This window comes from Centroberyx affinis, unplaced genomic scaffold (assembly GCF_046629955.1).
Source record: "Centroberyx affinis isolate AG114_WGS23_722 - 3 ecotype Tasmania unplaced genomic scaffold, CSIRO-AGI_Caff_v1 ptg000880l_1, whole genome shotgun sequence".
Taxonomy (NCBI): Eukaryota; Metazoa; Chordata; class Actinopteri; order Beryciformes; family Berycidae; genus Centroberyx; species Centroberyx affinis.
The window spans coordinates 169037-191755 of record NW_027279471.1 but is presented as its reverse complement, the minus strand read 5'-3'; the positions used below and the strand labels follow the sequence as shown (position 1 = coordinate 191755).

The following is a 22719-nucleotide window of genomic DNA, read 5'->3' as shown; positions in this document are numbered from 1 at the left end:
CACTTTCCATTATGCTACATAGCTAATAACCATCTCAGACGTTGAGAGAGCACCAAGTCAGGCCCACTGACAATACCTTATTCTTTTGCAGACTATTAATGGCACAGTGATTCTTATCATTTCTCAGGCCAGTTTATGGAACAAGATGACATTTTGGAGGATCAAATGTGACACTGACTGACAAAAAGAGATGGAGATGGGGGCGGGGCGGGCACAGAGTGAGAGGAGGAGACGTGTGTATAGGCAGTGGTAAATAAAAAGGTGGGCAAACTATGACCTACAGTCAGTGACAACCACCAATACAAATGAAAATCAAGCGTTCATTTATGCTTTTCCCCCTTAGAAGACCATATACTACCATGTCCTCATTTAACTTTGATACATGAGCTATACTATGATTTTATCTCATTAGTAAAGTAAAATTAGTACAATATGCCCTTTTCACATCGTCATGGTAACAGCTTCCATGTTGAGGAACTGATGCATCACAAGTGGCATTCTTGTTAACTTGGACTGTAACTTCCTGTGGCTTTCTTGTGACATACTGTCACAGTCTTTGTACTTCACCGATGTTCATTTTGGGCAGGTTGTGGAGCGATTTAGTGAAGGCTGGCAACAGAAAGTTGTAATGCACCTGTTTCTCAACACAGAATCTGTTACCATGACGAGGTGAAAAGGGCCTATTAGTAGAGTTTAGGTGGGTATACTCTCCACTACATCATTGGGTATAGGGATACAAGAGAATATGGAATAAACAAAGACAGCAAGAGAAAGAGAAAACGAAAAAGGCAGTTCAGTGGTCTTGCTGTGCTTCTCTTTGTCTTTGCCTGGAGGATGGCGGCGCCCCTTGGCTGGCTGCTCCGTCTTGGCGGGAGCTGTGACGTGTCACCGCTTTCTCTGACACACAGCTCACTGGTCTCCCCCCACCAGTCACTGGTCTGCTACTGGTCCCCTCACCAGTAGCAGGCCTGGAAGCTGGCTGCTGTCCAACCTGGGAGCACTGGGTCAGCGGCCCGTCTTCCCCACTAGCCTGAGTAGCTGGTCTCTCTGCGGTGGGCTGGGCGACGGATCCATCCACAGCCGCCTGTGAGACCTGGTTCTGGCTGGCTGGTCTCTCTCCTCCGCTGATGGGCCGGTTCTGGGAGGCTGGACGGGCTGCGGCTGCAGACGGTGTACGTCGGGATGGGGGTCGGGACGACGGAGCAGCACCATCCTGCTGTGAATCCCCACTGACCTGAGAGGAGAGAGAAGAGGCAAAATGACCAATGAATAAGTTAGGTGTCAAAAGTGTCAAACCTTTCAAGATGTACTTTTGCAGTGATTTTAGTGAAGTTAAAGTCAGAAGCTGAATGCCAGTGGTGACCACAGATTATTAAAACAGATAATGTTGGAGGTCAACCATTCCTGAACTCAGACTGAGGTATTGTGCTTAAAAATGTAAAGGTCCTACCAAAGTAGAAGGTCACTTCCACAGACATGGCCGCAGTTATAATTCACAGATTCTACTGACGTATGACGCCTGAGGTGGAGAGAGTTCTCTTCTTTCAAGGTTCAAGTCATATTTCTGCACTCATTCCTTGGGGACAGACATCCAACATCTATCTATCCTTCACAATAGTAACCCTATATGAACAAACTAGACCCTGAGGGAGTTCCCACACAAAATTTAGGACTTTAGGAGCAGAGAGAATTGAAATAGAATTGTGAACTTCTTTTTCTGAAAATAATGCAGAACCGGTATCTAATACCTTCTTTTGTATTACTGCTCCTGTCGGCTTAACCTAAGATGCATCAGAACCAGTATATACTCATGACAGCCATATGCTTGAACTGGCTCCACTGGTTGTGGTCGCCCTCATAGCCCTGTTCTATAAAGTCTCTCTCCCATAACGTCGGAGCTCAGGCTATAAACTCCAAATATTGTGTAACATGAGCTTTTCAGCCTGTCTCACCACTGTACACAAATGAGGTGGTGATAATATGATTCTTTGATCAGTCTCAGCTGTTCAGGTGTTAACCAAATGCTTCGCTATGACCTATGAGTCTGTAATCTCTGAATCTAAATATTCAAAATTAATGTGGGATATATTTGTACTGGGTTGGCAGTGGACTGAGTTATTCAACAGAGAGTGCAGGAATGTTAGTGGCCTTATAGGTTTGTCACAATTCTGAAGCAACATTCAAGTTCAGCAGCTATAATATTTGCTGATGTCACTGAGATTCCTTTAGGGCCAATGAGCCAGTGCATCACTCATAATCAACCAAATGACCGATTCTTTTAACACTGTAGTGAACCGTATTCTTAAAATTGTTTCATGGCCCTAAATAAAATAGACGGCCGAACAGATCCAGATCAATCAATCTAAGTAGTAAGTAGGCTAAATAATTGAGGATCTGTGAACAAGAGACACAGAAACAGAGAGAAAGAGAGAGAAAAAGAGGCTCATCAAGAGTAACCACTTCCTCGAGTTTCACATCATTCTGCAGGTCACTCCATGCAGAGGGCGAAGAGATCTATGAAGACTGTTTTTTAAACCAATATCTGCCAGGCTTTAGGAAAGATCAGCTTAAATGACTCTTGAGAGTATATTGTCCCCCACATTTGGATGAATACATAAATGGCAGACAGGCTTTCCCGGCATGCCCTCATAAATAAATGTATACCAGTGACTGGGCTTACACATGGGCACAGATGGCCAGCCTCAGCACCTGCAGTTCTAGCCTTAGCCAAGGCATTCTTTCTTTCATGAGGGGAATCTGAGAGGCAATCCTCCATTTCCATACAAGACCTCCCTAGGCCTTCGGTGTAAATAAGAATGAGGTCATCAACTGTCCTGGTTAAATAGCCTGAAATGCCTGAAATAGAGGGCAGCATAATGCATTTTGATAACAGTGTTGTGTAGCCTGTTGTGGCATTCAAACTATCCCCACAGCTCACACACTGACTGAATTAAAATAAATAATGTGCACAACCAGTCTGAATTGTAAGCAAGTCAGCTTGGACAGAAAAGTCTAATGATGACATTTAAAATCTATGCAGCAATCTCTGATTATTGCAACTAACTGACTAATAATGGAGGAGTTGCATTCAATATGAGATATTCACACACAATATTACATGACAACTATTCTTAGGAAATGACTGAAAGCACAAAATAAAAAACAAATGGTTTAACTTTGTAAGTCATTGGTTGACAATATGATACACTGACTGAATCTTATATTTTGAACCTGCAAGTAATGGAAGGCTAGTGTGTGGATATAAATAGATATATAGTGTTTTCAAATAGTAGATGTAGATGTGGGTAAAGAAACAAGTACGCTCTGATAGCTCCAAGGTAATTTAATGACACATTACCATGAACAACATGCAGATCACAATATCTGACCATGCTGCCCACTTCCTTGTCCTAAAGCCCCATGATGTGAACTTGAATACAGGCTACAATCCCTTTCTTAAGTCTGCATGAAACCCTACATAACGTTTTACTCTTAACAGCTAACATAGGAAATTGTGGCTTTCTAAATAAAACTTTTTTCTCAACTATCTGCTAAAGGTTAGTATGCTAATCACATAAATGTGAACACCCTAACAGTTCTTTATCTATGACAAGCCATATGCTGTGTGCACTTACCCACCACTATGAATGAAAGGATATACTGTATGTGTGTATGAGGTTAAGTTTGGAAATCCTCTCTGAGCAGGTAATAGTGAGGGTCTTGAGTCTTGAGTTCCTGGTTCACCAGCTCTGCTGTGCTGGTCACCTGGCACTTGGGAACCAGTTTCTGCTGCTGAGGGGCGTGCGTGTCTGTGGAAGCTCTGGGGATATGGACACTGCCTGGCTGCCAGTGTCAGTGGTTGTGGTTGTCGCGACTGGAGTCATAACGGAAGTGTAAAAGTAGAAGATAGATTAGTGGAAGATGGCTTTTGTTTCTCACATAGTGGTGTCCTCAGCCTGGACACAGTGACTATTCAGTTGGGAGGCTTTTCCATTTACTGTGGCCATCTTGCCCTAGCCAAATTCTGTTTGCGTCCTTACCGTTTGGCCTCTGTGCAAGGGTGTTAAGACTCTTTTAGCTGTCTTGTTATAATGCCACCTTCTTGTCTGTCTAAACTTAGTCCCTCATCACTTCTGTAGATCACATTGAGCGTGTAGCACTGGAAAGTAGCATAAGTTTCTGAAGACATACTGAGGCTGTGTGCAGGGGCTTTAGAAGGACAGTGCTGAGTGGCTGATGATCTGTCTCAACTGTTAATGGGAGATCATATATGAAGTCATAGAATTTATGGCAGGCAAACACTAAAGCCAGGAGCTACTTTTCATTTTGAGAGTAACATGTTTCAGTGAGACCCACTGAGGTGAAAGCCACTGGTTTGTTGTTCTGTAGGCAGATAGCACCAAGTCCGTGTTGGGATGATGCAGCTGGTGCACATTAAAGTACTGCAGTACAGGTGGGCTGGTCAAAATATCTTAGAAACTGGTGATGCACGGTGCTCCTGCCAGCTCCATTCTTGGCAGAGCAGTTCAGATAGGGGGGGCTGTGGTTTCACTGTAGGAAGGAATAAACTTGGATGGGTAATTTGTCATGCCGAGAAAGTGTAGGAGGCCTTGTTTATCCTCTGGGGGAGGCATCAGGCGGACAGTCTCAGTCTTTACAGGATCAGGGGGTTAACTCCTTGGTCAGTGAGCATGTGCCCCACATGTGGAATGTCTCTAACACTCTGAAGTGACACTTTTCAGGATTTTCAGGAAGAGTTGCTCCATACATCTGTGGAACATCTCAGTTCCTGTAGAGTCTATACGGCATGTGGAGAAAGCGATAACAACCCACTGGGGTCATGACAGTTGTCAGCTTTGATGATTCTTCATCTAGTGGAATGTGGCAAAACCCACATTTTACACCCAGCATACTGAACACCTTTGCTCCTGGCATACCAGTGATTACCTGTGTGGAATTGTATAGGTACTCACACTGCGGTCTTGTTAGTTGATCTAGTTCCTGAACTTCCCCAAGGGGATTAATAAAGTGCTATCTTGTCTTATCTTTCCGGATGTGCCTGATGTTCCAGCTACAAGGCCATTCGGCTCCAAGCATCAATTGTTACATCAGCTATCAGGCATATGGAGACATGCAGGAGCCATGTCTTGTCATTTTATCTTTCATCTGGACGCACTTTGGGTCCAACACCTAGTTCGATGCTCTCACAGAAGCCCAGCAGCGCCTTCACAGAGATCCACCTGAAATTGTAGCTTTGCACAATTAAAGTCCAAGTTAACAAAGCCAACAGTCTAAATCACCTGACCTCTGAAAGTTATGAGGTTGATCTTGTGTGTTGGGTTAATAAGCATGGCCTGGACAGGACATTATGCTTTGATCCAGTGCCTACATTAACTGTCAATTACTGACCTGTATTCACTGAGGAGAAGGTGGTACGTAGCTTGTCTTTCTCCAATAGATCTCCTATGCTTTCACTGCAGAAAATTTCAGATGTATCAGGTGATTCATTCACCCTGTGTATGGGTCCAGTATGTTCCATTCTTTGTTTAAGGTGGGGGATTTGCTTTTGTCAGATGAATGCTGTCCACCCCAACTGGAGCACTGTAGTTGCTGTATTGCACACACCTCTGCCTCCTTTTTTTTAATTCCTTGTGCCTTTTGGACTGTTCATGGAGCATACAAATCTCTATAGCAGAATCCAGGGTGAAGGCCTTTTCTTTTAGGAGCTGAGAGCGGACAGTGTCACTCTGGATACCGCACACCACTCTGTCTCTGACTTTTGCCAGAAGTTTCAATGTAGGTTTCAACACAATATGACTGTATGACTGTATTGTTTCACCTGGGTTTTTTTTTCACTGGCAAGCATAAGAACGGTGCTACTTGTGACGTTTGTAAAGAGATGATGATCCATTTCACCAAAGAGCTTTGTAAAGAGGACAGAGAATTGTGCCAGACTATGGCCGAAGGTGGTTGCGGCCAGGCATCGAGGACAGAAAGCCTGTTTGAGGGAGGGATATGGTGTCATCAATGGATGCCGAGTGGGCACTTAGCCCCATCAGATCAGAAATCAAATCAGTAGCGTGCAAAAAAAATAACCAGTGCAAGCGTTTCCAGCTTAGCGAGTGATTTACTGTCAGCTGTCATCCATATGAGGTCAGCCGCAATTCAGCCACAGTAGACAATTACAATACCAGGCACTAGTCTTGGGACTGCGCCTAGTCATTTCCAGAAAATGGCATCATCTGTGAGAACTAGAGGAGACATGTCCCAAACTGAATTATAAGTGCTTGTGGATGAGGCAAAAAAGTGTGTGTGTGTGTGTGTGTGTGTTCCAGATAATAAAACAGCAGCACACTATGGTTGTGGTACTAAACAGACACCGGCTATCTGTCCCATCTATGAGACTGGGAGAATGTAGGGATTACACCTCTTTATCCTCACAACCACCCACAGCCTTGGTCTCTGTTTGACATCACCTCATGCAGCCTGCTGTTACTTATGAATGAATCATTTGAACTGGAGAATTTGGCTGCTACGTTTGTGATGAGAGAGGAGGCTTTGCAGACAGCGTGGACGTTCATGGAGTAGGTGTGATGTGATCTGTTTCGGTAAATTTGGTGCTCTTCAGATGGTGGTATTATGGGTCCATGTGACATTTGGTGTTGTTGATTTTGTCTGCTGCTTGTGGGAAATGGATATGTTGTCCCCATCCTCGTAGCATTAATTGCCTTAGTACCCCAGACAGCACAAGAGTGATTGTGACATCCCTGCTGTATATGCCACCGTCCGCTATTTTTCACCTCCTTCTCATCCTGACATCCCAAATAGGATAATGCCTGGGTGAAACATTCTCTCTCGTTGTGTTCAACCTCTCCATCTGTCCCTCCATATGAACAAGGCAGCAGCCATGTTAGCACATAAAATAAGGCCTGCTTTCACCAGGCGTTAAGCGTGTGCAATCTGGGTTGAAATCAGCAGTTTTTGCTGTAGTAAATCAACAGAAGGAGTCATTATAATCATTTGAATAATCTCCTCCTGCAGTTTTGCACCTTACAGCTGACATGCCTAAAAATACATATTAATTAGGTCAAAAGCGCACATTTCCGCCCCACTGTCCATCACATTTACACATGCACAACCCTTGTGTGCTGTGTTGGTAAATCAGATTTGTCCCTTTTTACGCACGCAATTGCATTAGCGCCCCCTTAAACCTTTAGCAAATATGGGGGTTAATATGAATTGTTTAGACAGTCTCCCAGTCACCAATATGACTGAAGTGAAATGAGATGCTCACGCTGATATAGCCTACAGCTACGGACACGTCTGCAGACACTCACCCAACAGTGGTAACTTACCGCTTACCAGAGACTAGTAATGAGCAGTGAAACATAAATTCATACTTTGACCCTACATTTCATTTTTAAAATGGTATTGGAATTCATGTTTCCTGGAATTCATCTTTTGTATCTGCCAACTTTAACAATAGATACAAGTAAAACATTTATGATAGTATATCAATATCAACAATGCCAGTGTCGTCAATTTAAATCCCTAATCCGCTATCTGTATGGCGCTGCGGATTTGGATCATGTTCTCGGTACTTAATTTTGTTGCAGAGTCTTATTTCAGGAGCATTAGTCATTAGGCTGATGATGAGAACATGTTTTTGGTCCTGGTTTGAGTTTCACTGGTGGAGTGACCCTGTTGTTAGTAGATTGATTGCGGATTGGGCCTTTAATTTAAATTTCATTTTATTTATTGATTTTTCTTTTAATCTGATAAAAGATTAGTTGAGCTGCTTAGTGTTGGTTATGATAAAAATGCTTTCACGACAAGTTATTACAGCCAAACCCTGTGTTTTACGCAGTTATGCACACAGTTCTACTGGATTATCTTTGGTAATTCTACTTGGCCTGTTGTGGTACATCATGTTTCTGTTTGTGTTATTGGTTCAGTTTTTCTGAACGTTATTGTTTGATCCTGCGTTAGAGAGAGGTTAGCTAACCTTTTAACATATTTAGCTTTTCTTCACTCTGAATGTCATGGGGATCAGGAACACCGCTGAACGCACAGCTATGTGTCTTTTTTTTGGGGGCATACTGTACATTAAATGGTAACTGTTTTCTTTTACAAGAGACACATTCAACTGAGGCAGTCATTACAAATTACCTCACTGTAGCCATTTTAAGTCACTCATTAATGATATCAGTAAACAAGAATCCTAACCCTTAGGCAAAAAAAAGTATGAATTAATGTCCCATTCTGTATTATTTTGATTGTTTTTATTGGTTTTATGCTCCAGCAGTCCATGTTCTTATTTTGATCCTGTAACGACTGTATTTTTTTGTAATTTTTTCTTCCATTTCTTCTTCCTCTTTGTTTTCTGTAATGTTCGGCAAGTTGTTATTGCAGCTGCACGTCAACCAGGTCGAATATTTGTAACCACATTTAAATTTGCCTGGGTTGGGCATTTACTCAGTACACAAGGCAATACACAGGGCAAACCTCAAGAAGTTTCAACATCATCCAAAACATCTTTCAGGGAAAGGTTATCTACTCAAGCATGGTGACGACAGGATTTTCTCAAATTCCACCTCTGCTCATAATATTAAGTCAATACTGTTCTTGGTAAATATCATCGTTCATAGTAATCTTTGCTAACAACACTCTACAGGTTGTTGATCACCACTACAACACCATTCTCTGGGCAGCTTCCATTAAATGAAAATGAGCTCAAACAGCAAATCTGTCAGGATTTCTCCATATAAGATAAATGTCTTGTTCAGTTCTCCTGCAACAATTTCATTGTGGCTCTCTGAACCCGTTGTCTACTTTTGAGTCTCCATTAACTGTGAAGTGTCTGGAAACTCATATCACTTGAGAAGGGAAAATGGGGCCTGTATAAACATTATACAATACATGTGATGAGTCTTATGCCCTATAGTAGCACCGCCCTGTCCAAACAGTAAAAGGTTTCATAAACATAAAAGCTCTCATCTTTAATCTGGTTTATGGCTTTAAAAAAAAAAAAAATTGAACCTCTTGAGAGATAAGGCAGGAACAGGACAGATTGGAGGAATACATGGTGAAGCTTCACTTCATTGAAAAATCTGACAAAGTGAAAATGTGCAGTCATATCCTCACATCACATTGGCATGGTATGTTGTGGAGAAACAATCACGATCCTGCCAAACCTGTTTGTCTCCTGAATCAGCTCTTTGTTCATGTATGTGTGTGTCATTGCAAGAGTTAGCTACGTTTAGATAATAGATTGTGGTCCCGACCTGCTGTGCAGCATCCGGCAGCCCGGCTGTGTTTTTGCTGCCTCTGTGTGGCGGGGAGATGCTGGTGTGTTGTGGGTCCAGGCCCCAGGCCTGCAGTCTGCTCCGACCCTCCACAGAGCGGCCAGTGGGGTTGATGCAGCGGGCTGGGAGGCGAGCTGGAAGATCCCAGGTCCCCTTGAAGTCTGGCCAGGCACTGCCCTTCTGCAACGTAACACACACACACACACAAATAGTGAATTTAGCCATACTTTTTCGACTGATTAATAATTTAGACTATTATATGTCAAAAATAGTAGCAAATGCTCATCACAAGTTACCAGAGCCCAAAATGGTTTTTAAAATTGTTTACTTAGTCTGACCAGCAGACAAAAAAACCCAAAGTAGATTCATTTTCTATTGATTTTATAATGATAAGAAAGCAAGCAAATCTTAGCATTTGTGAAGCTGTAACCAGAAAATATTTGATATTTTTACTTGATAAATAACTAAAAGGATTAATCGATTATCAAAATTATACTCGATTTATTTTCTGTCAGTTTCCTGAATTTCCCCAAGGGGATTAATAAAGTGGTTTCTTATCTTAATTGATTAATCGACTAATAGTTTCAGCACTACATGTATCACATGTGAACATGCAGACTCCTGTGAGTAGCTAGAGGATCAGAGGATTTTGATATGCTCTCACCTTGACCACTCCTGGGAGCAGATGTCCTTTATCATTGGCAATAAAGGTGGTGTGACCTTCTAGTGCAGCAGGTCTCTGTGCATACAAATACACACACACACACACACACACACACACTAACCACTGTAACACCATTTGACAATGTAAAATACAGTCTAACATAACCGAGATGATATGCTGAGTGCCTGCTGACATTAGGTTACCTCTTTGTAGTCCTTAGACGCACACCAGTTCTGCAGCCTCTGCGACTTGAAGGCACTCTCATACTGAGATGGAAAAAAACATTAAATAATGTACTATGGGTGAAATACAACAGCAAAACCTCTTATTGTTTGTTCCTGATTTTTGTCAATCCAAATGCAGATATTTACCTGGTTTGCTGAGTAACTGGATGCCATCTCTGCATCTGTCTGCAGCCTCCTCTTCAGTTTTTGTTTACTCGTTGCATAGTAACAGGACCAGGAAATGTATACCAGATTTGGAACAGGTTTCACTGCTTGGTCCTAACCAGAGTTTTCCAAGTCAGAAATGGCAAAACTTCCGCATGCTTCAGAAGTAACGACTCATGAAATAAAATGGCAAACCTTTTAAATGAGAATTTCACTTCGGGCGCATAATCACGACTAGCCGAAACATTAGATGGCAGTAGTTTGTCGGTAGGAAGTAAAAGTACCACCCAAAGACACCACAGAGGAAGAATGAGTTGAAGATGAGTAGCCTATATGCTGTGAAAATTACATTTTGGAGGAAAAAAACAACTTGTGTTTTCATTTACCACAGACTACCGCTTAATATAGCTATACTTTATTTTCAGATTGGTGCCATGTATTCATCAATTCTGTAACACGTGTTCGTCAGTAAGGCTTTTATTTTGAAAGTTGTAACCGGAGTTTTTTTTTAATTTATTATTGTGGCTAATTTGACACTGCTGGAAAAGGCAGAGTTTGGGATTAAAAAAAAACCCACAGAACTTGCAATTACTTTATTTATGACACAATTTCTTTTCACTTGGCACTCCATATTACTCAAAAACGTTGCAACGTGTTCACCAACGAGGGTTTTATTTTGAACATGTAGACCGGAAATCCTAGTGTTTTTCTTCTGGCTAGCGTGTGCAGACAAAGCATCTCAACGAAAGATATCCACTTTGTTTTAGGGAGAGCATCTAGAGTTATAATTTCATCTGAATATATATTAAGTGTCCAGTTTGTTCTAACAATTAAGGCCATAATAACATTGGCACAACAACATATCTTTGCAGCAGCGCGTGAGTGAGATGAGTTTGTACCACTTGAGTCTCTGGCTGAACATGCAGCTATCTGAGGTTGTCTTGTAGACACTCACAGACAGACAGTTACTGTTACTCATTCAGTTACTTGTGGTAAAACGTTATAAGGCATCCTGTTAGGACACGGTCCATGAGGAGGCATGGAGGGGCCGTCCTCTCGGTTGTCTGGTACGCCGGATGGACCGACGTGGCTGGCGGGCAGGAGAGGCTCGGGTGAGGATGCAGAGACTGACCCTGCCCGGGACACGAAAACACACTTCCGCGTTTGTCGGTTCATCATGGAGACAGGTAACCGACAGGTGTGTGTGGATGTGGGAGAGTGAGTGATTGTGTGTTTCTCTTCTGAAAGAAAGAGTGAAAATGGGAGATTAAAAAAAGGTATACGTTCAATATAATGTCTCTCTGCCAGTTGCCTCAAGCGCCACCTCTTTTGCAGGTTTTTGTTCCATCGTTACTCTTGCACACCTGATGCAATTAAAGGCCACATACTTTCATGCTAGCCCTGTTCAGATAGGTCTGTTCCCACTGCTCAACCAATCAGCATTTGGATCAGGTGTGCAAGAGTAAAGATGCAACAAAAACCTGCAGGGCAGTGGGTAGTTGAGGACTGGGTTGGAACGTTGCTCTGTGTCATACATCTGTATGTTTACATTTGGACTACACAGGATAAGAAGTCAAGTACAATTTGGACTACACAGGATAAGAAGTCAAGTACATAAGTGTTGCTGACAATATGTGGCCATAGACCTGATATGTTCTGTTCTGTCTTGTATGGAGAGAACGTAATTCTAAACATGTAATGCAAAATTTTATAGAAATATGTGCTGCATTGGATGTATGCCAAGTTGAAGAGTGTCTCCAAACAATTTGTAAAAGGTCTTGCATCATGTTCTATGATGTATGTGTGTTTTGCCGATTAGCAAGGCCCCATTAAATTGCCAGAATTTTGAATGGAGTTTGGTGAGAAGGGTGTGAATGGAGTTTAAGAGTGTCAGTATTAGGATAGAACTTTTACACTAACCGTACTATGTGTGAATGAATGAATGAACATGACAAACGATGAAGATGAGGCTTCAACTCTCTCTACCACTCTCTCCCTTCCCTCTCTCAGGAGTGAAGCTGGGCATGCGCTCGGTGCCCGTGGCCACGGCGTGTGTGTTGTTCCACCGTTTCTTCGAGTGTGTGAGCGTGCGTGTGTACGAGCCCTACCTAGTGGCCATGAGCTGTGTGTATCTGGCCGGCAAAGTGGAGGAGCAGCACCTCAGGACCCGTGACATCATCAACGTGAGCCACAGGTAACAAGCTGGGTCATGGCTTTGGCTTTCCAAGGTCATACTGCCTGCTGCCTCTTCAATTCGTTGGCGGTATACCTATATTTCACTATGAGTCACTGATGGACAAATCATATTGCTGACGGAAAAAATACAGGGGTGTTATAGCTTTCATACAGCAGTTAGCAATGCTTTTGTACTGAAAGATTTCTTCAAGGTAGTGTGCATAAGAACAGAAATCAGGAGAAAGCAATAGAGATGAACCAGTTCCATTTTTGATGAAACATGGCCAGCACTGTCATTATCAACACAGTTGGAAAATGTCTTTGAACAATGAGATGGCTTTGCTGTAATAACCTGTTGTGTTACAGCTCATTGTGCGTGCACACACACACACACACACACATACACACACGGGACACTGACACACGTACCATGATTTTGATGCAAGAGTGTGTACAGTTGTAGAGAAAAACATTGTATTTGATATATAATGTTTTATTTTTTTTTTTGTTTTTTTACATCTATTAAAAAACAGTAAGAAAAAAATAGGGAATTCCCTATTCCCTGAAAATTAACATGAATATTGCCTCTTTTACAACCCCTAATTGGACAATCATTGAATTCATGTCAATACATAACAGCATCCACATCTGTCATCCAATGTGGTCTCTGGAATGAATTTTACTGGTATTAAAATTGAAAATGCTGAGGTTCAAAACTCAAAATGGCTACTAAATGGTGGGCAGTGTGAGCTTTCAGATTCAACCCAACAATTGAGATTTGCCTAAATAAACTCAGTGGCAATATCCTTGAATGTTATTTATGTGGTTACTTATTGAATTAGAATTTCGTGCCTATCTATATTTTTGTTTTTTGCCAGAAACTAAGTAAGAATTGCCTCATTTTTGTGTGAAATCAGGATTGTGAATCAAGCTCTTGCACAACAGTGTGTGTGTGTGTCTCACCAAAGGACATTTTGAAAAGAGCAAAACTTGTTTGTTTTTTTTACTCATCACTGCTTTTTTGGTTTGTCATGTCATATCGAAGTAGTCACCTTTAATCCTCTCTCTCCCTCCCACCTTTTCTTTCTCTCTCTCTATCTCTCCCTATGTCTCCCTCCCTCCCTCGCTCCCTCTCTCCCTCTACTTCTCTCTCTGTCCCTTCCAGGTATTTCAACAGTGGCAGTGCTCCTCTAGAATGTGACAAGGAGTTCTGGGACCTGAGGGACAGTGTGGTGCAGTGTGAGCTCCTCATCCTCCGACAGCTCAACTTCCATGTATCCTTCCAACACCCACACAAGGTAGGCGTGTGTTTGTGTGTGTGTGTGTGTGTGTGTGTGCATGCACGCACCTACCTGTCCACCTTATTTTCTGTTTTGCCTACTTGTCTGTTTTCTGTTTTGTCTGATGCTGTTGTCAATGTCCCCATGTGTCTGCGTGTACAGTCTCTGCAAAGATCTGGGTCAAAGAAATTTTGGAAATAATTTGGTGGCAATTTCACTTTTCCTTAGCTCTTATTCTGATTTCTTTTTAGCACATGTATCACAGTGCGCTGTGGCTCTGACCCTTGCCTCCTTACACCTTACTTAAATTGTCAAGTAAGACCAAGTTGGCAGAAGAAATTGGCTAAACACTCTTGCATATCAAGTAGTTTTAAATACTATTATACTATATTATACCCAGGAATATTCTATGCTGAGCATATAGGATTACATTGTACCATTTCTCTCTCTCTCTCTCTCTCTCTCTCTCTCTCTCTCTCTCTCTCTCTCTCTCTCTCTCTCTCTCTCTCTCTCTCTCTCTCTCTCTCTCTCTCTCTCTCTCTCTCTCTCTCTCTCTCTCTCTCTCTCTCTCTCTCTCTCTCTCTCTCTCTCTCTCTCTCTCTCTCTCTCTCTCTCTCTCTCTAGTATTTACTCCACTACCTGTCGTCTGTGAGGTCGCTGGTGAATCGCCACGCTTGGTCTCGAACCCCTGTTGCCGAGACTGCCTGGGCATTGCTTAGAGACTGTTACCACGGACCCATGTGCATCCGCCACGCACCCCAACACATCGCCATAGCAACGCTCTACCTGGCTCTGAACAGCTATGGAGTGGAGCTGCCTGTCGGGAGAGAGAGTGGTGGCAGGTGTGTGAGTGTGCGCGTGCGCGTGCGCGTGTTCACTGCAAAGTGTTCATAAATACAGACTGAAGAGAGAGGGTGGATTGAAAGCTTGTGTGGGTATGTGGGAGAGAGGGAAGAGAGAGTATGTGTGCTGAACAAACCTGGACTCAAGTAACAGTAAACATTACCAAATAGTTGATGTTGTTGAATACTTTCTGTGATTAGAGGTGAAATATTTGATTTTCACAAACATTTTTAAAGGTGGAAACGCAATATTTTAACAACAATGTATGTTAAAAAAATCTACATTTTTGCCAAAACAGATGGCTTCAGCCATTTATTAAAAGAAGCCTTTTTCTCTGAGTCTAATCAGAGTTGAAGAATATGCATTTATTATGAAATATCAAATACTTTATATATAAGAGGTCCCCTTGCGATATGAATGAGCTTGAATTGCAAAAACAGAAAGAGAAAAGAAAATTCTTTGATTGCTTTGAGTACTGCTGTTATCAAAGCAAAGGGTGCTTCTACTAAGTATGAACTGAAGGGTGTGCAAACTTATGCAACCGAGCTCTTTTAATTTTCCATTTTAATTTTCCATTTTAACACATTGTCATAAATGAGGAGCCTTTTGTTATTACCTTGTTTTTGCTGATTACTATATCCAAATGGAAGTGGGAAAAAAGTGTGCTTTGTATGGGTTTCTACTTCGGGCCTCAAGGCAATAAAAACTAGGACATTTGAAAGTGTGTGTAGCCTTTTGATATTCACTGTTTATTCATGCTAGGTATGGTGCTGAATCCTGTCTTTGTGTGTGTGTGTGTGTGTGTGTGTGTGTGTAGGTGCTGTGTGAGGACGTGATGAAAGCAGACATTGATGCTGTGATCTCTGACCTTCTGCAACTCTACGACATGGAGGCCAAGTGTATCTGAAGGACACACCTAGAGGACCTGCACATGGCAGACAAATGGGTTCATTTCTGTGTGTGTGTGTGTGTGTGTGTGTGTGTGTGTGTGTGTGTGTGTGTGTGAATGTACATGTGAGTCAGTGTGTATGTGTGCAGTTGTGTAAATGTGTTCCTGTACATGCATGTATCTGTGTGTGTGAGTGTCTTTGTGTATGTGTGTGTGTGTGTGTGTGTGTGTGTTGCCCCAGTTAGCCTGTGAGCTGTGACAAAAACACACCTGCACTACCATGTCCCGCCACCCTGGGGAGACATTTCTTGCTTTCTGCTCCCTGATCTCCCAGCCCTGCAGAATGCTGATGTGCTCTGGAATATAAGATCAGTGCCAGGTTTCTCAAAAACATCTCAGCACAAAGCACAAGCACATGTTTTCATCACGCTCACTGAAAAGGTTTCATTACAAATTACACTGTATGGATTTTAAGAAAAGATGGTTTCTTAAAAATCATCACTCAGTAGATTAAATATATAAATGATTCCAACAAATCTGTGAAAAGACTGGGAATGGTGGCACTCAGGCAGCTCTGATGAAGGCTTATATGCTGAAATGTGCCAAATGTTGGCCATTAATAAAAATATTGTTTAATTGAGGTTAAGTCTTGTTCTATTTTTTCTATTATCCCACCACTGTGGTACATTGTAGGTGGGACATTATGTTGCTGTGTGTCTCTCTGTGTGTCGACACTTAAGAACAATCCATGATAGAAACGTCATACTTATACCACAGGTTCCTCCTATAGAGTAGAAGATCTGATTGGATTTTGGAGCACCTTGCTGCATAAATTTGCATATTAATGAGGAAAACTGATTTTCTTGAAGCTAACTAATTCCTTAAAGCTTTAAGAGTTCATATTCATAGTACCCATGTGGCATGTGAGGACAAGTATGTTGACATAGAAATATTTGCTAGTTAATGCATTAATTATCTTAATTAATGACCTCATTAGCATAACTGGTTATGTTTAATATATCATGGTGATTATGGTGGGACATTGGGCAGTTTAAGTCCCTTTTGTTTTATGAAGTTTTTTTTGGAGTGCTGCCATTTCCATGTCTTTTTGTGGATTAATTGGCTGAGCACCCAACCACAAGGTTATGCAAGGAGGTACACCTACTATATGTTTTTATATGAATGATACAGACATATTTTACATAGTTTTATATATTATAATTTAGTTCAGTCATATTGTTGAATATAGTTTGTTTGTATTAACCTTGCAGAGCCTGTCCTATCCTGTTTCAGAGCGGGGTTAGCCCTGTAGTAAAATCAAGATTAGCCCATTTCAGAATGCAGCAGAGTGTGGCAGTGCGACGGCCCAGGGCTAAAAGCCCAGATTGCCTAGAGCAAGCTCAGGCTCTATAATGCAGTTGGCACAGGCCTAAGTGGAGTGTGAAAAGAGAATGAGTGTTAAGGTGACTTTAGGACACCTTGTCCTGGGTATTCAATGAGACTGGGATTTCATCAGTATCCCCATGTTCTTTTTCTATTTAGTTTCCACCTTATAATGGTCAAATTTGAGGGAAAAAAATGTTTTGGGGTAATGTAAAAAACCAAAGATGTGTAATACTCTCAGCTGTGTGAGTGGTGAAAACTATTTCTCATCTGAGATCTGAAGAAATGTTTGACTTTGTCATGCATGTCTGCTAACATATTGTGAATCCTGCTGAGGTTTGATCCCATTGTTGCCTGATGCGCTTTAATTTGCTTGTCGTTTTTTATTGTACAAAGCCTCTCAGACGTGATATTTTTAGCAGAGGAGCGATGTGTGTGTTGGCTAACTCACTTCTTTTTTTTTGTTTATTTTAGAAAAAAAAAAATTAAATGTAAAACCAGGTCTGCCTGTCTCGAGTGTGTGTGTGTGTGTGTCCAGGAAAGAGGAATCATGGTCACATGATCAACACTGACACATTGAGTCTCTCTGTCTTTTTTCTCTCTCTCTCCATCCATCCTTCTCTCCCTCTCACACGTCCCGTCTCTCTCTTCATGGGACCAGAGACATTGCGTGCATCCCAATAGCATCACGTGTCATACAATATTCCTCTTCCTGTCACATTCTCTCTGTTCGCATCTGTCACTCACCTCCAACTCATTTTTTTCCCCCTAGCATCTGGCTTCTCTCTCTCTCTTTAGCGGTTTCTCTCTCTCTCTTCATTTCCTCCACTCCTGTCACCCTCTCCACCTCTTTCTCCCTCCTTCTCCATCTCTCTTTTGCCCTCCATTTCCCTGTATCCTCCTTCTCTCCTTCACTGTCTCCCTCTCTCCCGCCTGCTTCCTTCTCTCCCTCCCTCTTCTCCATTTCTCCTCTCACTCTCCTTCCTCTTCCTTGTTTCTACCTCTTTTCCTCCTCTCCTCCCCTCTCTCTCTCTCCCTTTCTCCCTCTCCTCTCCCCCACTTTTCCCTCCTTTTCTCCTCTTCTCCTCCCCATCTCCCTCTCTCCTCCTCCCTCTGTCTCCCTAATGTTATATTAATAATGGAGAAGGTGCGTGTTCAGCCAGACTCCATGAATTAACCATCAGATGGAAAGGAGTACTAAGGGAAGGAGTCGGAGGAGTAGGGAAAAGAGAGTGACATGGATGGATGAAGGGTGGAGGTGGTGAGAGAGTAAGGAGATGTTGGGGATGGAGGGAGGTGGAGAAGGAGAGAGAGAGGGAGGGAGGGCGAGGAGGAAGAGAGGAGCTAGGGTGAAGGAGGGGAGCTTATCTTTGTATTTCACTTCACCACTCTCCGACCTCCTCTGATCTCCCCTCCTCTATATGCTTCTGATGTGCTTACACAAGTCAGAAGGTCACACACACACACAAGCAGCTGTGTGTGTGTGTGCCTCCATATGCATGTGTGTTTACATTGAAATGACAGTTTGAGATGTAAATGCTGTGTCAGGCCGGCAGTCTCGGAGCTGAGTGCCCTTGAACTGATGAAAGCTCCGGAGCCCCCCCGCCTCAGACCTATTAGACGTGAACCAAGTGCTCCTAAACGCTCTAAATGCCTAATGCATAGACAATAGACTATAGCCCTAACCTAAGAGAAGAAGTAGAGATGGAGAGAAAGAGAGAAGGTAGTGTACAATGTGTGTGTGCTTAGTGTTAGGGGGCAAAGAGAGCAGTATGCACAGTCTATAGTCTGTGTAAACAGTGGGATAAAAAGATTGATAGACAGATGGATAGACAGAACTATCAAATCATCAATCAAAAATCTATCAAGACCTTTCAAGACGCACCTCTTCTTACCGGTAACATTAATACACACACTGACCGTTAGAGCTGCCTTTGAAAGCATTACCATCCCAGGTGATCTAAGATGCTCACAACCCCCAAACCAAAGAGCATCTTCAGTACCAGTGGGTGAGATCCAACATACCAACTGACTTTATGACGTTCAGCCAGTGGGAAGGTTTTGTTGGGGTTTTCACAGCCTGGGCATGCTAACTTTAGAAACCAGAAAAGTGCATTTTACCGGGGAGGAAAAAAAAATGTGTGGGCTAACTGAAAGCAGCTGGAAGTGGGCTTGCTTCAGCTTGAAAAGTTAATACATAAGAAAGAGTATGGCTTTTACAATTTGTCACTATTCACTCTGCGGCATTAAATCTTACAGGAAAAAGACAAGAATAAAACTTAAAAAATGTAAAGAGTAGTAAAAGTTTGAATACATCCACACATGTCTTCAAGTACCTGAGCATTTAATTGGAGTTAATGGCTGAAAGTATGTTGAACTTGTATTTAGAGTCCAGTTTTGGAGAGAATGATAATAATAATCATGACACATAGGGTGGGAATAGCTACTAATAAAACATAAGAAACAGTCTGTTGGGTCATTGAATCAAACACAACCGCTGTCATCTTTACATCACCCCATGCTGAACACTTGAACACAGAGCTGTGATCAATAAGCTCCTTGTCAGTGGGGTAGTCAGGAACCTCAGCTGCTTATATGTGTGTTCAATAATGATGTGATTTGATGTGGGATCCCATGTGTTTAAATCAAGTTTACCCTCCTATTCCAGCTATTCTAAATCTCCAAGATGTAAATTCATAGTGTCTGAGATGAAAATAAGGCCTTAAAGCATAAATTAATACTATTCTGACATTGTTTGTGGTTGTTCACCCTGTGGTGAGTGGAGTTTATAGTTTACCACCTTTTCACCACTATATCACTACACATGATCACCTAATAGACAGAGCAGCACTCCTATTCTGATAAATGTAAGAAATATGGCTCCGGACGCCCCCAGAAACCAGAACACAACAAATAACTACTTGTTTGTTATCCACCATCTGGGAAATGTGACACCTACTCAGAAAAAGTGATGGCTGGCATGAAAGTAATCAACTGAATAATAATGACATTATCAGCTTTCTTGAGCCTTTTACTTACTAAGTTTTCAAAATTCAGAAGATGCAGCCATCTGTATTTTTGTAAACACTGAGCAATGAACCTCAGGTAACATTTTTTTTTTTTTACAAAATGGGTAGCCTATAGCACCAGATCATGAAGTATAACCTACAAAACCACTTTTTCTTTAATGCATAGGAGTCCTTTTATTATTAAAATAAATTACCTTGATGTTTTTTGATAGTATTGGCAATGTATATTTAACTAAAATAAATGAAAAAGGCACTATAAGAGAAAAGTCTATCCTCAGGAGCTGAGATACTTCTTTGTAATGATTTATTATGTTTGTACATGTAGTTTTGTTTTGGTTTATTGGTGTATCAGTATCAGGGCCAATAGACACAACATCCTGTGTTTCAGAATAGGAGCATTAATCTGAGACAAGTTTACCTTGTAAGCCATAGTGAAGCTTACAGGCCGGTTTCCCATATTGCTAATATTCCTTGATTTGGAAGAAATTAGTTGGGCTAAAGGAAAAGGAGGATAAAGGAAATTTGATGGATGATTGTTGATGGATTTTGTTGATCAATGGCACTCTAGGAGAAAGGGCTAAATTTGTGACTATTTTAAGCCTGTGAAAGCCAATTTGAGCTAAAAGTCCATTTTTGAGTGGAAGTGGCTTCATGGCTTCATGGCTGCTGGTCCAGATTAGATGTTTGAAAGTAGAAGGTGGACATTTTTGTGCTTATTTGTGGAACTATTAAAAAAAATTAGCGCCCATCCACAAAGAGAGTGTGTTTGAGTTTTGTGCGTGCCTTTGGGAGATGGTGTTGAGCACTTAAAGATAAGAGGAGGGATAAAAAGAAAGATAAAATCAGCAACAAAGCTTTTCATCAAGATATCTGCGCGCGTGTTTTTGTGCGCGTGTGTGTCTGTATGTGTGTGTGTGTGTGTGTGTGTGTGTGTGTGTGTGTCTGTGTCTGTGTCTGTGGTCCATCTCCCTGCAGTGTAGAGGAAATCTATTAATAAGTTCATCTGATTCATCTATAAATACATTTCTCCTCTCTCTCCTCACACTGGCTCGATGCATAACAAGCTTTGACAGTAGCCAGTTGGGTATAGCCGTGCATGTGCATGGGGGACGTTGGAGGGGAGGGAGGGGTGGAGAGGGTGCTATTAGCCTAGTAGCTATGAAAAGAGCGTATTATATTCTTTTGTTCTTCAGCACTAGGGTGTGCTAGCTTTCAGCACAACGGACAGCGCCTCGGGCCTGGGCTTTGTTTGCTCCATCAGCCCGCTGAGCGACAGAGGAACGGCCGGCTGCTTCTCAACCCAATATCTGACACTGGGTTGGTGTTTCTCAACCACGACCCCATGAGCTGCGGCGGACCGGACAGGTGGGTCCCAAAGTGGGGTCCGAGACCGCCAGTGGTCCATGAGCGAGTTCCAGGGGATCCCCACCAAAATGAGGATTAGTTAACGTGACGATCCTCAACTTTATCTCTGATTTTTTTTGTTTTTTTGGTGACATCTTTAGTGCTCAGCGCTCACTGCCGTGGTGTTTCTGCACTGCTCTTCCCGGAGATCACCTGTCAGTCAAACAGTGTGCCCAGTCCTGTTCCTTGGATTTGCTGTTGATGCCGTTTGAGTTTCTAGGTGGCGCTCTTTTCTTTGTCTGTTCAGACATGGTGGCTATCACTGCTCATGCTAACTATCCAGCTCTTCTTCTGTTTATTCAAAACAAACCGCTGTTGCTGCTGCTGGAAATGTAAAAACGCATCACTTTCTGTGTGCCAGAGGATTTTTCCCGGGAAAGACCTACCAGACACCCGCTGTTTCAAACAGCAGATGGAAAAGCCTTCATGACCTGGCTATAGGTTGAATCACTGATGTGTTGTCAGATGGTAAAACAGATGTTTATTCATATGAAAATGTTGCAATTACCCTACTTATTATGTTATTTCCTCACCTACAGTACAGTATAGAGAGTTCTCAAATGGGGCCCCCGGTGTAGGCTAATGCACTTTTATTCCGGGGTCCATGACATTAAAGAGTTTGGGAACCTGTGGACCAGTGTCAAGCCCTCCAGAACGCAATATAAGACTTCCTGTCAACACTTTCAAAATAAAACCCTTATTGACAAACGTGTTTCAGAAGGTTTTTTTTTTTTATTTTAAATTTTTTAAAATTTTTGGTAGGCTAATGGCGAGGCTTTTATTGTGAAGGTAAAATCACTTTTTCTGGTTTTCTCTCTCGCTCACATGCAGACAAGACAGGATAACGTTGGAGTCAAATTAACATCCCGTTAAAACCGACGTTGGGTTTCACTTGTCTTGGAAAGTGTTTTTGAATGACATTTTGACATTCTCTGACTCCAGGCCAATTCATCGACAGGCTATGTAGTAAATTTCTTACTTTATTAAAACCAATTTGCAAATTGTGTCTGCCGCCCACAGCTGGGAAGCTGAACCAACTGTAATTTATATCTGTCTAATGCCCACAGTGCCTCAATGACGACAAAATTACAGTGTAACCTATTTCTTTAGATCACTACAGAACTGTAGGCCCACAGGCCCATAAATAATTCATTCAAAATATTCCGTGGCCAAAACACAATATATTGTGTATATAGCTTTAGATACAGTAGGCCTATATGTTGTCAGCAGTGCAGGGAATAGGCTTCTAGAGTCCAGTATGTTTGGGGTGAAGGCCATATAGCCTAGGCCTACATAGCCTACTAGGGTGATTTTTTTCTTTGCCGATCTCTGAGCTGAAGTGTATGTGAAAAGTTTTT

At 42.1% G+C, this 22719-nt stretch overlaps 2 protein-coding genes across 2 annotated transcripts; one reads left to right on the top strand and one right to left on the bottom strand.

Annotated features, from left to right (window-relative positions):
- Positions 1 to 793: 793 nt before the first annotated feature.
- Positions 794 to 10367, bottom strand: cfap126 (cilia and flagella associated protein 126). The gene is made up of 5 exons (XM_071521304.1): positions 10341 to 10367; positions 10173 to 10235; positions 9970 to 10044; positions 9285 to 9485; positions 794 to 1234 (listed from the first exon to the last, which is right to left on the bottom strand). The coding sequence occupies exons 1-5, from the start codon at positions 10365 to 10367 to the stop codon at positions 794 to 796; spliced, it is 807 nt and encodes a 268-aa protein (XP_071377405.1).
- Positions 10368 to 11084: 717 nt separating this feature from the next.
- Positions 11085 to 17423, top strand: ccnq (cyclin Q). The gene is given in 6 exon segments (XM_071521301.1): positions 11085 to 11545; positions 12369 to 12552; positions 13699 to 13831; positions 14438 to 14636; positions 14639 to 14655; positions 15474 to 17423. Coding segments are annotated over 6 exon segments (771 nt in total). The 5' UTR covers positions 11085 to 11397; the 3' UTR covers positions 15564 to 17423.
- Positions 17424 to 22719: the final 5296 nt, after the last annotated feature.

Bases quoted from the DNA above. Each gene is read 5' to 3' on its own strand.
- cfap126 (XM_071521304.1), bottom strand. From the start codon at position 10,367: ATGGCATCCAGTTACTCAGCAAACCAG. The intron at 10,236-10,340 runs GTAAATATCTGC...TTTCCATCTCAG, and splicing joins CCAGTTACTCAGCAAACCAG to TATGAGAGTGCCTTCAAGTC. The intron at 9,486-9,969 runs GTGAGAGCATAT...GTTACGTTGCAG, and splicing joins TGCTCCCAGGAGTGGTCAAG to AAGGGCAGTGCCTGGCCAGA.